This window comes from Erpetoichthys calabaricus, chromosome 2 (assembly GCF_900747795.2).
Source record: "Erpetoichthys calabaricus chromosome 2, fErpCal1.3, whole genome shotgun sequence".
NCBI lineage: Eukaryota > Metazoa > Chordata > Cladistia > Polypteriformes > Polypteridae > Erpetoichthys > Erpetoichthys calabaricus.
In genome coordinates this window covers 88,825,576-88,841,303 of record NC_041395.2, presented here as the reverse complement: position 1 = coordinate 88,841,303, position 15,728 = coordinate 88,825,576, and the positions used below count along the sequence as shown (strand labels likewise).

Below are 15,728 nucleotides of genomic sequence, written 5' to 3'. Positions count from 1 at the left end.
TAAAAGCAACCATGAAAAGGAACTAGCACCACACTGTACTATTATTATTATTATTATTATTTTACTTTTTGTCACTCTTGGTGCCTGTACAATTCAAGAAGTGCTTATGACAATGTTGCATGGGTCTTGTAGCATACAGCTAGTGTGTCTGTGCTGCAAACACATTGTGACTTGTATTTAAATATCATTTGTCCAGGTACCATTAGGATTTTGTTGTTTTTTAGCTGCTGGTGTTTGTTCTTCCTATGCAGCCATTACTATAATATTAGTATGTATAACATCCACAATCATTAATCTATGTTTGATTATATTCGATTATTTAAACTTGTTAATTGGAATGTTTGAGCCTTATTTTTTGGCTCTATAAATAAATATACAGTGCTGAAAAAATTAAAGGAACACTTAAATCATACAACGGATCAAAATGAACAAAATATTCAAGTGGAAAATCTTTACTGACGAATACTGTGTAATTTGTTGAGAACAAAATGATGTAACAACGGTCAATGAAAAACAAAATCACCAACCCATTGAGGGCTGGATTCAACATCACACCAAAAATCAAAAACTGAAATCACAGGCTTATCGAACTTGGCATGGCAACTCATAATGTGACACATAACATCTGGGAATGCTCCTGATGAGACAGCAGATTGTGTCTCAGGGAAACTTCTCCCAGACCTGGATCAGGGCATCAGTGAGATCCTGGACAGTCAGTAGTATCAGATGCATCAATACATAATGTCTCAGAGGTTCTCAATTGGATTCAGGTCTGGGGAAACATACTGGCCCATCAATGGCATCAAACCTTCATCATCCAGGAACCGCCTATACACTCTGATCACAAAAGGCCGTGCATTGTCCTGCACCAGGAGCAACCGAGGGTCCACTGCACCAGCATAAGGTCTAACAACAGCTCTGAGGATTTCGTCCTGGTGTCTAAGAGCAGTCAGGGTACTATTGCCTAGTACGTGGAGGTCTGTGCCACCCTCCAAGGATATGCCTCCCCAGACCATCATTGGCCCACTGCCAAACCGGTCATGCTGGATAACGTCGCAGGCTGCTTAACCTGGAAAATGACAATTTAACCAGCGATGACTAGTGTTTTTTTTTTGTTTTACATTATCATCACGTCTGTCAGTCGGTCTATCCACATGAAATAATGCAGATACCATTGGACTGATTTTATTGAAGATAGACTTATTCTTCAAATATATTTGTCAGAAAATGTTAATTTTTTGTTGAGTTATAAAGCGAGTTGTACACATTTTTTAAATTTCAAACACTATCATTTAAAAACCACTGGCACATTCCCAATTACTGAATAATTTATGTTCCAAATTTATCTTGAGAAAATATTCACTGATATGTATTCATGTTTGTCTTTTTGATAAAGCAAATATCCATCCATCCATCCATTTTCCAACCCGCTGAATCCGAACACAGGGTCACGGGGGTCTGCTGGAGCCAAACCCAGCCAACACAGGGCACAAGGCAGGGAACCAATCCTGGGCAGGGTGCCAACCCACCGCAGGACACACACAAACACACCCACACACCAAGCACACACTAGGGCCAATTTAGAATCGCCAATCCACCTAACCTGCATGTCTTTGGACTGTGGGAGGAAACCGGAGTGCCCGGAGGAAACCCACGCAGACACGGGGAGAACATGCAAACTCCACGCAGGGAGGACCTGGGAAGCGAACCCAGGTCCCCAGATCTCCCAACTGCGAGGCAGCAGCGCTACCCACTGCGCCACCGTGCCGCCCTAAAGCAAATATACAAAGACTAAAAATGCTTCAAGTCTGAAAAAACAGTTAACTGTTACATCCCCAAATACACCCAAAGTGTTGCGACATATGTACATTTTTCAACTTGTTTTCTTTGTTCTTGGCAAGCTTATAAAACATGAACTGCTTATGACTCATGCAAAAAGTACAGATTTCAGGTGAATTTACCATGTGCCATTGCAAAAACACACACACCCTCCAAAAAAAAAAAAAGCGTCTTATAGTCCCTCATGCACAAAGTTATGTAATGAAAGGAAAAGCTGAAAACTAAAACAATAAGATGTGCTTAATCTAAATTTTTATGAACACCTGCAAAGTTCAGTGTGCAGTTACTGTTGATCTTTGAATTTGAGGTAATAAAACTGATACATGGAGCACCAGCCTGCATTACAGATTAATTAAAAGTCGAAAGAAAATCTAATGGGAACCTGTTTCCTGAAGTGAATAATCATTTTATGAGGTTGTGATATACAGCCGTCATCTTTTGTCTTCAAGGCTGGTAAACTTCCTGTCCAAACAAAAAACAATTATTTAATACATTGCATATACTATGTAAAATGAAGAAAAAAAAAAAAAGAAAAATACTCAGACAGAAAGTTAACCGGACAATGCTAACTTCATCCCTGAAACAATTGAATATGAAAATGCATTTTCTTTACTTGTTACACATGAAACAGATATAATAACTTATTCTTACCTGTGGGACTCTTCCAAGGATTAGTGATCTTGTGCACTTTAAGAGGAGCTCCTGAGAATCTAGCATACGCCTGTCATAGAAAACAACAAAAGTCAAATAGCTTTGGAGAAATAATAATTAATAATTCATTACATTTATATAGCGTTTTTCTCAGTGAAATTGGTACATGACACAAAAAAGATGCACAAAGAAAAAGTTCAATCTCAAACTCGGGTCTTCAAAAATTTTGAGCATACAGACTTCCAAAATCAAAAATTAAAAAATAAAAAAAGTGTAATAAGATGTTTCCCTGCTATTGAAAAGACCTCACTTTATCTAATGAAGAGATTCCTTAATAAGTTTAGATTGCTTAAAGTGATGAAAACAGTAGATATGCAGCAAACAATACTTATATGGCTACATATACTAAAATTAATACAGCTATTAATCCCACTACAATGAAGTCAGGCGTAAAGTGTCCTAAAACTGGCTGTGTGGCTTAAACAAGAACCTAAATGTCCAATATTTCCCAGTATGATGAACTGTTCCAATGGACTTCTGACTGGTTAAAACTAGATAAACATTCTATGTTGAAAACTCAAAAAGCTCAATTTATTAATAAATATTTAATATATTAAGTAACATGGTGTTCTGATTATTCAAATTCCATTCCAGGTTTACTAATACAACATTGAGAAGAAATCTTCTTTGAATTTTTGCCTTGAATTTCCATAGCAATAAACTTTGAAATTTAAATATGTACCCACAGATTTTTCCAAACTAGAGATAGCCTATTAATCTAAATAACTAGTACACCCATTCAAGCTTTATTTTCAAGAATTCAGTGGAAATTACTAACTCTGGCATTCTTCTAGTATTATGTGGCAACACATTACATTCAGTATGTTTATCAATTTTTCCTAAGCCTCACACTTTTTTTCATTGTAACTTCTTGAAGTAGAAGTAAACTCTGCCTTTTTTGTGTCCTGGTTTTATTTTCCTGCGTTCATTCTACTTTCTTTTTAAATGCTTGCACATGTCATGATTTAGACATTTTTATGGATCCACATTCTTCAGCCAACATAATACCCTTTAATAACAACATGTGCCAAAGTGACTTGCTGATCCAGTATCATATGCAGAAAACAACATTGCAAAAGCACTAACACACACAGAAGGCAGTAAGATGTGGTGATCATGTATCTGAACTCTAAATAACTAAAGTTCAAAGGGTCCGATAACCATCAAGAAACACAGCACTCAAAAAAAAATAACACTTGTGGATTACAATAGGGATTTAGAATGATTTTACATCTAAGCAGACATGGTATTTTTGAAGAAAAAAAAAATACTTGACACAGCAGATCTAAAAGTTGAAGTTAATTTTGTGACAAAAAGGGAAAAAAAGCAGGGCTGGCTGCTCCTACATAAATGCTTCATTTAGGATTTACTGTGGGGGATTGCAGAATGAATGAGTCACTGGCTGGCTTTACATAATCAGAGACAAGGCCATGGCTGGAATGTCCAACTGATTTGAATTTTGGCCTCTTTACATATGTTTTTTTTTTTCTAATATAACCTAGAAGTGTCAACTATCATTAATCCAACTTTACATCCTACATAAAAGAAAGCAATAAAACAAAATTGTTGCTTTGTCCACAAGTGTGATATTTTACAAAAGATGCTGCAGAAGTTGTGCCAGCTGGCATAAAGCACTCCCTGTGGGTATGACAGCCCCAGTGGTCCTGCTAAAACAAACCAAAAGGGAGTCAATCTATGCCAGCAGGAATGTTCCACTGACAGAATGCATGCAAGTCCAGTCTCGATTTACAGCCAAACGTTTTTAAAAGAAACATAAGAGCTCTTATACTCCATGTAGGACCATTAGTAAAATCAACATATTAACTGAAAGCAAGATACTGTGGTGACTAAACATTACATTTTTTACTGTGCAGAAATCAACTACTAGACAAACAATAGAAACATTAGTTTAAAAACATTTTAAAGATAATTTGCTACAGCTGATATATGACATTTTACACATTTTTAAAGTCTACAATAGCATTTTGTTGTTTTTAAAATTTGTCTAGGATATTTCCTGTACTACATTTTAGCATGTAAAAATGTAAAATTTACAGGGACTGGAGCATGCATACATACATGGATTTGAACTGGCATTTTCTTAACAGAACAGTTAATCTTGTAAAATAACCGAGCTTAGCTTATATCTTACTTCTTTCTCCATACATACATGTTTCACCAGTGGCAAATGAGGTCACCGGAATGACGGTTAAAGGCAGAGAAACATTTAATGGAAAAAATGGGCTTAGCACTGCCAAACATAGCCTCCCACTCACTCTCGCCTTCCCATTTTGCTAGAGGGAAATCTGAACATTCCTTAAGGAAATTCTGAATGGAGAAGAGGATAAGAGAGATTTGATGTGGATGTCATTTTTGAACAGCCTACAAAAAGCAAAAAAAAAAAAAAAAAGATACAATTATATACCCATAAAACATATTTTCTTTTATTTGGCTCCTGTTATTTTGTCTCCAAGTGCACGACTTGAATTAAAGACTTTGTTAGTTTGCCACATGCTAGATGAGCAAAATAAAATACAATTTTCTTAAAGTGTTTTTGTTTAAAGGATAGGATTGTAGAAGGAAAACAAGCCATATTATTACAAACATCTGCTGAAAGACCACACAGTTCAAATGAGGTAGACACCACTGTCCATAACCCTACTCGATTCCTGAAAAATGATAAACTTTCAAACAAGTATTTTGGTGATATGTCTTATTAATTTGCAATAACAGAAAAACACTACACTTCTTAAGTTACCTTCTGCTATAAACCTTGGAATAATGCTAAGGATGACATGTTAACTTAAAACAGTCACCAAAATGCATTTCACTTGAAACAATAAAAAGTCTGTATTAAAGTAAACCCTTAACTCTGGAAGTTCATAAAAAATGAATGATTTACTTCATGAGGTAGACGTACATAATAAACAAAATCAGTTATGTCAAATATTTCAAATATTAAAATGCATGCTTCAATTTAACTGTTTAAAGTCTAAATGTTCTTGATTGTAATAGAACTCTGTCCAATTTTTCACCGCAACAGAGGTCCAATGAGGTCCACATCCCTAGTAAAGGATCAAAAAATAACATCAAATTTGTAATCACTGACATCAAAATACTTGATACCTCACATGGTTATGCTTGAACATTGCCATTTTTAATCTTCTGGGAGTGGCTTTCTGAGGGCTAGGACCGTCAATAAAGAATCAAGTATCAAGAATATTGTCATTGTTGTGATCATTAACCTTGAAATACCATGAAATGACAGATGCTTATATTACTGATCCCTGTTTTTCCAAAGTTCTGTGAAAAGGAGTAACTCTGACCCCTCGTACCCAATGCTCCCTCTAAGGAGTGGCTAAGCATGTGCAATTTGTTTTCATGTGAGTAAGAAGTTCTAAAAAAACAAGCATTTTTGAGTGTCAGTATTAGCAATGCATTTCTGTGTTTGGCACAAAAAAAAAAAATCACACGTTTATTTACTCTATTGCATATTTAATGTTGACCCCCGTGACCCTGTGTTCGGATTCAGCGGGTTGGAAAATGGATGGATGGATGGATGGATATTTAATGTTAATTATTGAAACATTAACTGATAGAACAGGTTTTTTTTTTTTATAAAAGAAATTTATTTCTACTCAAAATTTCACTACTTCTTCTGAACTTTTCTGTTTTCCATAAGTTATAAATTCTATGAACATTATCAAACTATGCAGAATTAAAAAAGTCTTCCAAATGCTCATCACCGAAGAGATTTCTAGACTTTGTTTTCATTTTTTGGTTCATTAGACTAAATCCTCTCTCACAGTCCGCACTTTAGGCCTGAAATGTGCCACAAATGCGCAAAAGTGAAAACAACTCCTTGCAGTGATCCTGTTGTCTAGTAAATGTAACCATTATCTGAAAATGTTTTTACAATTCTAGCTCCTAATTTTTCCGTAACCATCCAAAGACTGATTTGTGTATTTTACTACAGGGATCCCAGAAACACACCCAGCCTGACTGGGCACACACAAACTCACACACATACAAACACGGATAAAGAGGCTCAATGAACTGATAATTAGAATAAAGTAGATGTATTCAACAAATAAAGACGGCAAAAAACAATTATTAAACAAACAACATATACGCAAAAGCCCTCCCCAGTTCCCCGCCGGTAATAAATCTTTACAAACACTACATACATGAAACACCAGACGCTACTCAGTAAACAATCAATACTAATGATAAAGTCCAAACACAGTCCAGTACAGCAGGTGCAGATGACGACGGTGTGAAGAATGAAAACGCCTGTGAACAGCTCTCTGAATGTAATGTAAAGATTTGTCCTACCAAGTTCCAGTTGCAGCGTGAAGATTTGTCATGATTGGGAAGGCTCCCCAGATGAAGACATAACCAACCAAGATGAATTCAAATGAACAAGCATGCATAGGACAAAACATACATCCAGACAGAAACTATAATCCATGGCGGATATAGTTGTAATCCAACAGTATGTGATGCGTAAAAACACCTATAGATGATAGTGATCCCCTCTGTGTTATTTTGCTCCTTTGTAAACAGAGAGATTAATTATCCTTCTTCCTAGCAACCCCTGTATCTGCTCAATGACATAATGATGCCAGGGCTGCTGGGAGTTGTAGGCAATTTAAGTAGCGCTGCTACAAGTATCTTGAACCTCATTTAGTGGTTTAAACACAATCATATCTGGTGCTGCAGCTTTGAGAAGTCCTACAAACCTTTCCTTCTTAACAGATGATCTGCAGCAAAGTCTCAATGTCACTCAGAGGAATGTCTTTCTAAGCTTCATCTACACCTAGGTGCTCATGATGTGCCACACAACTTACTCTGATAAGTGTGGCATGGACTGCCGCAAGAGAGCAACTAGTCCATTTCGTTTGCCCTGAATGACTGACGCACAGTCTGAGGTAAACATTACCATCTGGTTTAAATGTAGCTTGTTTTCCATATAAAACTGTTGAACAGCCCCAAGAATAGATGAACCGTCACATGCTGTTAATGTTATTCTGCCAGCGAACATAGTCTTACAAATGAATTCACTTTCTTTCATACATTTAATACATAAAATTAACAATTTTGAGACGGTTATGTCAATTGATTCATACTATGACTCATGACTATGAAAGCATGGTAGGCTGATTTTCTAATTTCATTTAACACATCGGATTTGATTGTTGAATTGATGCATGTATATCCTGGATCACCAACATAGAACAATATTTTTTCACAGCAAAATGTTATCTATTAAATCTTTTACCTCATTAGATGTTGCTTGTTTTTAGTGCATAACTCCTTTTCTGTTTCTATGTTCTTGCTTAAATTCCGTTAGTCTTTAATTTCAAACTTTTCAATTGATTTTTGGTTTAAACACGACTGGTCAACTTTCCAGTTATTCCATGCTTTTACTAAGATTCAATTATTTAAAGACCCTGCTTTCAAGCATATTTTGCAAATCCTGCACAATGTGGTTAAATCCATTTTAACAAAACATTACACTGTCTGCCGTTCTGCTTTAAACCCCAGCCACAGGTTCTTTGATGTATTAATTGAACTCTCTTCAACTTTTTACTTAGGTGACAAAGAAATAACAGCATAATCTGTTTCATATAGAACGATTCAGTTTGAAATTTGTTTTAATTGGTTGGTTATTGTCAGTTTTTATTTCATTTTTGAGTAGCTGAATTGATTGGAATTCAGCTCTTTTTCAGAGCGACGCTCATAAAATATATGAGCGATCTCTCACGCAGTAATCTTAGAGGGAATATTGCTTGTATTTCATTTGGATGCAAACCTCTGGGGTTGGTTGATGTGGTATGCACAAATTAAAGTCTTTGTGATCGTTTTTGTTGCAGACACCTTTTGGTTTACTCTTTATGATAACGGTGAAATTTATGATCCAAAAACGGCCTAAAAATGAGGGTTTTTCAGATAACAGATGAGATGTGCTGAACAGCATATTATATGGGGAGGTTTTCTTCTACTAGTGAGTCAGGAGGCTTCAGACAAAAAAGAAAACTGAAGTATGTTTAAAGTGTTCATAAACAATTCTTATGATCACAATTGAGATTTGAATGTCTCGTACAAAATATTTAAATATTGGGTTAAGAATTAGGAATAGACTTTGTGTTTATTCCTGTGTGAGCTAAATATTACTAACAATGGGGTTGCTAATGTGCCATTTCACACAAATTACTTATTGTAAAAGTTCTGTTTTGATTAGCCACGAAAAAGTCAGTTTTTATCTGAAAATAACTTTATTTTAATCTTTTTCATTAGCACAGGACTTTATTGCCACCCATACTTAAATGTATACCTTTTGTAGGAACAAACATAATATCATCAAAAAGTTTAGTGCTTATAATTTGAACATTCTTGCTTAAAAGATAAACATGAACACCGAGCCTCTTGGATGAATGTGTCAAATGGCTCATAAAAAAAAAAAACATACCCTTTTCGCAAAATACATACTATATATGTACTATATACATGTATAAATTATTTCAGTACTGACCATATCAACCATCAGTCAGATGATGTTCTGTTAGTTTTGCACTTTCAATCTTGCTTTAAGAGTAACTGTAGTAACCTTCGTTTTATTTTAAAAGGTTATAAAATTTCTCTACGTTGTTTTATATATAATATAGTAGTTAGTGCTTCTTCCGCCACACAACTCAAGAATCCTGAGCTTGAATCCCAGCCTAAACACTGCCTGTATGGAGTCTGCATGTTTCCTCAATGTTTGTGTGGCTTTTCCTCACATAACCCAAAGTTGTGCATGTGAGTTGATTGGCGACTGTATTTTGGCCCTGTATGACTGAATATGGGTGTGTGCTTGGGAGCATTCCCGTGATGAACTGGCCCAGTTGTGCTCCAGCTCCCCATGGACCCTGAACTGGATAAGCAGCTTACTAAACTGATGGATGAATTTTTTTTTATTAGTCTATTTATATATGGGAGACTTAACTATTAATTTTGATAATAATTAACAATGATACATCCTTTCAAATATAGTATGTAAAGACTAACTACTGTACTCCTAATTGACTGGAACTGTTGGCTCCTGCACCCTGTGCCCTTGACTTGAATGCAGCTGGTTCAAATGGATGAGCAGACGTACAGTGGTATTACTTGCATGCAAACTGCATGGGAAGAACAGACATAGATTTACTGTTTGCAGAGAATTTCAACAAATTGATTAGAAAAACTGTAAAACAAACTGACTTTTACTCATAGTTGTATCAGAAAAATTGGCTACAAGCTATAACATTTATTTAAAATGGATAGCTAAGATCTTACTCCTGCATTCCTTCATCACCATTACAGTGTGATGAAGTAATGCTCTCCTTTAGGTTTCCCCAACATATTTCTTGATGATGGGAATTGAATGCATGCGAACACACATATAAACACATATACACAAACTTCAGATAAGCTTAATTTATGTTTTGCTCACCAGTAAAATAACCATTTTCAACTGACAACTGCTGTTGAAGTTCCAAGAATTTTCGCTAGCCTTGTTACATTTATAAAACTTCAGATATTGTGGGATTTTTAAGGTCTTAAACTGTTTCCAAAATTACCTTGAACTGGAGTCCATTTTATATTTAAATTTCACATACATATTGAAATCAAATGAATAATGTCTAGATTTTTTTGTCTACTTTAAAAGCCCCCTATATACGTTTGTAAAATCATCTTAAGGATGCATTACTAGTTGTTTATAATGAACTTTGAATTTTGTTTCTCTCACACAGTTAGAAAACACGAAAGTAATCATTTCAGTAAAGTGCAACATAGACAATACTACTAAAGCTGGTTGAAAAATTCAACCATGCAACCTGGTGCAACATTAGCTAGAGTCTGTTTGCTCAAGTATTTCATTTGCCTCCACCACCATCCCCCCCAAAAACACATTTCCAGTTCAAGAACACTGCTTCCTGTCTGCAAATGACACTGTGTATGTTTCCCCTATGAGGAAAGTAGTACTATGCCCATAGTCAACACATCCTGTTTGTGCAGCTGCAGACAATAACAAAGTTATAAATTGCATTACCTATAGAATACTGACTGGTAATTACAGGAGGTTAGCACAATTAATACACAATCTGGAGAATATGCTTGCTACCATAGAAACAAGTAAACAAACACTAATAACAGCCATATGTTAATGTACTCTAAAAGAGTAAATATTACTTTAACTATTTTTTTACTTGTATTTTTTCATTTTAACAGTGAACCACTAATTACTATTAGATTCATATTAAATGTTGACAAAACTGGATTTGAATTTACAAAGTATTCCATTTTATATTTTTACTTTGAAGCTACTTCAGAAAACTGAACAAGACAAAATATGTGCCATTTCAGAAACTAAAATCAAGTTCAAAGAGGATACAAAGATGTTATATGAGACAGCAAAAACAGAGTCCTGATGGATCCAATAGATTTTGCTTATTTATATAAATATGACCTGAGAAAAACTATTCCACTAGTGGCTGTTAAAAGGTTTTTATCCTCATATGCATTAAATCTATATATACGACATCCCTGGAATAAAAACAGCTGTATCAAATACAGCATTTCACATTGTTCATGAGAATTGCATTTAAAAAAATCTAAAAATATTTTTAATCTAGAGTTAAATTTCATGAAATTAAATTTTCTCTATGCATGTGTCATCATTAGGTGCGAATATATAAAGACACAATTTTTCACCTGCATGATTATGCTTTTTGTAAAACTATAACTACAACCCTGTCCTGAATAAGCAGCTTAGGAAGATAGATGGACAGATGGAGGACTATTAAATCTTGAGTCATTAGCTTCAAGAAGCTTCAAGAAAATTAAGAGAATTAGTGAAAAGTAGGAGAAATTCTTCTCACTGTAATACAATTTGGTCAAATATAAATTCAAAAGGGATCAAAATTAAACTGTACTGGTAATTAAGTTTTTTTGATTATAATTGTTCTGTAACCATTTTTCATCCCTTTTGTAATATACCAACTGCATAATGCCTCACTGTGCCTCCCACTGAAAGTCAGACATTTTCTTCCTTTTTAAATTTTCTTTATTTTTAGTCATTCTGGTGTGTGTATTAATATATATATATAATTTTTGTTATTATTTATTTAATTTAAAGAGCTTCTGTACAAAGTCAAAATTCTCCCTGGGGAAAATAAAGTTCTCCCTTATATCCAAAAACTAAGGTTATTTCTTACAGTGCTGCATTCTAATTATGCAAGAATGGCATTATCATTCTTTATTTTCAGTTGGTTCAAACTGCTTTCTCACTACTTTACTATAGTACCCCAAAATGCAGCAAAAAGAATCATTACAAGAAGCAGGAAGCACAATTGCATCATTTCAGTTTTCAGTGTTTAATGCCAGTTGCACTTTTTAATGTTTATACAGCTGCTCAAATCTTACATATGTGCTACCATATTCCAAAACAAATTACTGAAGTTTTTGTAGTATATAGATGCCTCCAAAAACCATAAACTCAATTAACAGCCGATGATGGAAAGATGGATGGATATATTTTCGATTAAGCAGCTGGAAAACTTTAGGAATGCTCTAGAGACTTCTGCATTTAAAGAATGATTTCAGTTTATATATATATATATATATATATATATATATATATATATATATATACACTCACACACACACACACACACAAAATAGCATGCAAAAGTCTGGGCACCCTTGCTTAAAATGTCTGTTACTGTGAATAGTTAAGTGAGCAGAGGATGAACTGATCAGCAAAAGGCATAAAGTTAAAGATGACATTTATTTTCAGCATTTTTAAAAATGCAAAATTACATTTTTATTTCCATCATTCACAGGTGCAAAATACCAAAAACATTAAAAGGACCTCAAGCAAAAGCAGCCAACATGGTAAGTACTTAGTAACACCCCATTTAGCAAGTTTCACAGCCCGTTAATGCTCTTTGTAGCCAGCTAAGAGTCATTACTTGCGGTATTTTTGCCCATTCATCCTTGCAAAAGGCTTCAAATTCTGCAAGATTCTTTGGCCGTCTTGCATGCACTGCTCTTTTGAGATCTATCCACAGATTTTCAATGATATTTAGATTGGAGGGACTGCGAGGGATATGGCAAAACAGTTAGCTTGCGTCTCTTGAGCTATTCCATTGTAGATTTTAAGGTGTATTTCGAATCATTATCTCGTTGTAGGACCCCATCCTCTTTTTAACTTCAACTTTTTTTACAGATGGTGTGATGTTTGCATCCAGAATTTGCTGGTATTTATTCAAATCCATTCTTCCCCCTGCCAATGACATGTTCCCTGTGCCATCGGCTGCAACACATGCCCGAAGCAAGATCGATCCACCACCACCACCACCATGCTTAATTGCTGGACAGGTGTTCTTTTCCTGGAACTCAACACATTTTTTTCTCCAGACATTTGTACATTGTGGCCAAAATGTTCCATCATCAGTCCACAAGACGTGTTTTCAAAATACATCAGGCTTGTTCAGATGTTCATTTGCAAACTTCAGGGTTAGGCTTAGGTTAGGGATTACAGAGATTGTTTACCCCGAAGGGTAAGAGTGCACGGGTACACTTCCTGCGTGAATACAATTGTACTTTCCTTAACTGTAACTGACAAAATTCTAGGTTCCTATCACCACTTTATCTTTACCATCTACAATTACCTGAAAAATAGTTTGCCTCAAGACCTTATACGTTTTCCTAATAAAATCATAGAACACATTTGACCCAAAAGCGCATCTAAAAAAGATTTCAAATATGCACTAAGGGTCAAATACCTGTAATTAATCTATAGGAACTATTCCTGTGGTCTAAAACAGCAAAATCAAAATTTGGCCAATTTCAGGTATACCAAAGTCATAGATGCCAAAAATTTTTTTTTATTATTAGGGTTATTCTGCAAACTTATAATTTAAGTAAATTAGGGTTCTATAGAAAGGACACAAACTTAAAATTAGACGCCCTTATTGTTTAAGATAAGCGTATAATCTATGTTTAAATGTAAGGGAACTAAAAGGGACAAACTTAAGATTAGACACCCTTATGCTTAAAATAAGTGTATACTCTATGTTTTGATTTAGGCTTAGGGTTAGGCTTAGGATTTAGTGAATTTTGTGGCTAGGATGCAGGTTTTCATCTGCTGACTCTGCCATGAAGATCATATTTGCTCAGGTGTCGCAGCATAGCAGAACAGTGCACCACCACTTCAGAGTCTGCTAAATCTTCCTAAAGGTCTACTGCAGTTAAACAGGGAGTTTTATTTGCTTTTCTAGGTATCTAATGGGCAGTTCTTTCAGAAAGATTCCTCAGTCTTCAAGCCCTCAACTTCACCTCCACAGTTCCTGTTAACTGTCATTTCTTAAAAACGTTTCGAACTGAGGAAACAGCTACCGTATGTACTCACATATAAGTCAGGTCTTGAAACTCGAAAAATTGATAATAAAAATCAGACCCGACTTAAATGCCTGTTCAAAAATGCAACCCTTAAATTTTTTTTTTTTTACATCTTCTTGTCTCCTCCGATCTCACATCACTTTCTCAGACGCTCCATCGTAGATAAGGGATGCTCTTACAATAAAGGTGTATGAGGGTGTGAGATACAAAAAACACAAAACAGTGCAAACGTCGCTTCGGAATAGTTCTGGTATTACCCTGTGGTCACGTAAGCACGAGAGAGAGAGGTTAGGAACATGTGTTGATACAGTGCATTGTCGCACATAGAAAAAAAAGGCAGTGTGCTCTGTGGTTACTCTCTCAGGTGGGCGTTAGCATATCATAATCTCTGGGACCAATAGCGCGAGTTTTCCGCTTTCGACTTAAACGACTGACATTATAAAATACTAGAAATTATACAGTAAAATCAAGTCCTGACTTATCCGCGAGTATATATGGTAACTGAAAAAACTTTGCTATCTCCTTGTGGCCTTCTTACTGCTTTGAAAAGCATTATTTTATTTTTCAGAGTGCTTAGCAGCTGCTTAGAGGAGCCCATGGCTGCTGATTGTTGGGACAAGGTTTGAGGAGTCAAAGAATTATATAGCTTTGCAATTTGCATCACCTGGGGTTTCCTAACGATGACTGAACAAGCCACAGCCCTCATGAGCTAATTAAGGTCTGAGATCTTAATAAAAGTTCTCCAAAACCTCAAATATCTTGGGGAGACCAAACTTTTTATAATATTGGCAATTATCTTGAAATATACTCTGCTCGAAAACAATTAGGGAACACTTAAATCACACATTGGATCTTGATGAATAAAATATTCAATCAGAAAATCTTTACTGAGTAATACTTTGTAATTCGTTGAGAACAAAATAATGTAACATCACACCAAAAATCAAAGTCAAAAATTGAAATCAATTAAAAATTGATCCAACTTACGTAAATTTTATCATGGCAACTCATAATGCGACTCAGTAGTGTGTATGGCCCCCACATGCCTGTATGCACTCTTGATAAGACGGTGAATGGTATGCTGGGGAATCACCTCCCAAACATAGATCAGCGTATCAGTGAGATCCTGGACACTCTGTAGCGCTACTTAGCAACATTGATACATAACGTCCCTGAGGTTCTCAGGGGGATTCAGGTCTGGGAAACATGCTGGCCATTCAATGGCATCAATGCCTTCATCATCCAGGAACTGTCTACACAATTTGGCCACGAGGCCAGGCATTATCCTGTATCAGGAGGAAGCCAGGGCTCACTGTACCAGCATAAGATCTAACATCATCCTAGTACCTAACAGCAGTCAGGGTACCATAGCCTAGTGTGTGGAGGTCTGTGTGACCCTCCAAGGATATACCTCCCTAGACCATCACTGACCCACTGTCAAACCAGTCATGCTGAACAATGTTGCAGGTTGCATAATGTTTACCATGGCGTCTCCATTACAAGACTCTTTCACATGTGCTCAGGATGAACCTGCTCTCATGTGTGGTGAGAATGCGGCACCAATGACAGAGCTGCCAATTGTGTATGCTCTGGCAAATGCCAATTGAGCTGCATGGTAATGGGCTGTGTGCAAAGGTCCCACTAGAGGACTTCGGGTCCTCATGCCACCCTCATGGAGTCTGTTTCTGATAGCGCGGTCAGAAATTTGCACACCAATAGCCAGCTGGAGGTCATTTTGTAGAGCTCTG

At 35.9% G+C, this 15,728-nt stretch overlaps 1 protein-coding gene across 1 annotated transcript in view; it reads right to left on the bottom strand.

Moving 5' to 3' along the window:
• The window catches only part of LOC114646085 (metaxin-1-like), a 68,572-nt gene that overhangs the window by 37,834 nt on the left and 15,010 nt on the right, over window positions 1-15,728 (bottom strand). The window contains exons 2-3 of the mRNA XM_028794074.2: window positions 2,491-2,560; window positions 2,222-2,301 (exon numbers count right to left, since the gene is read on the bottom strand). Of these exons, the coding sequence (XP_028649907.2) occupies window positions 2,222-2,301; window positions 2,491-2,560 (150 nt within the window). The remainder of the gene's footprint in view (window positions 1-2,221; window positions 2,302-2,490; window positions 2,561-15,728) is intronic.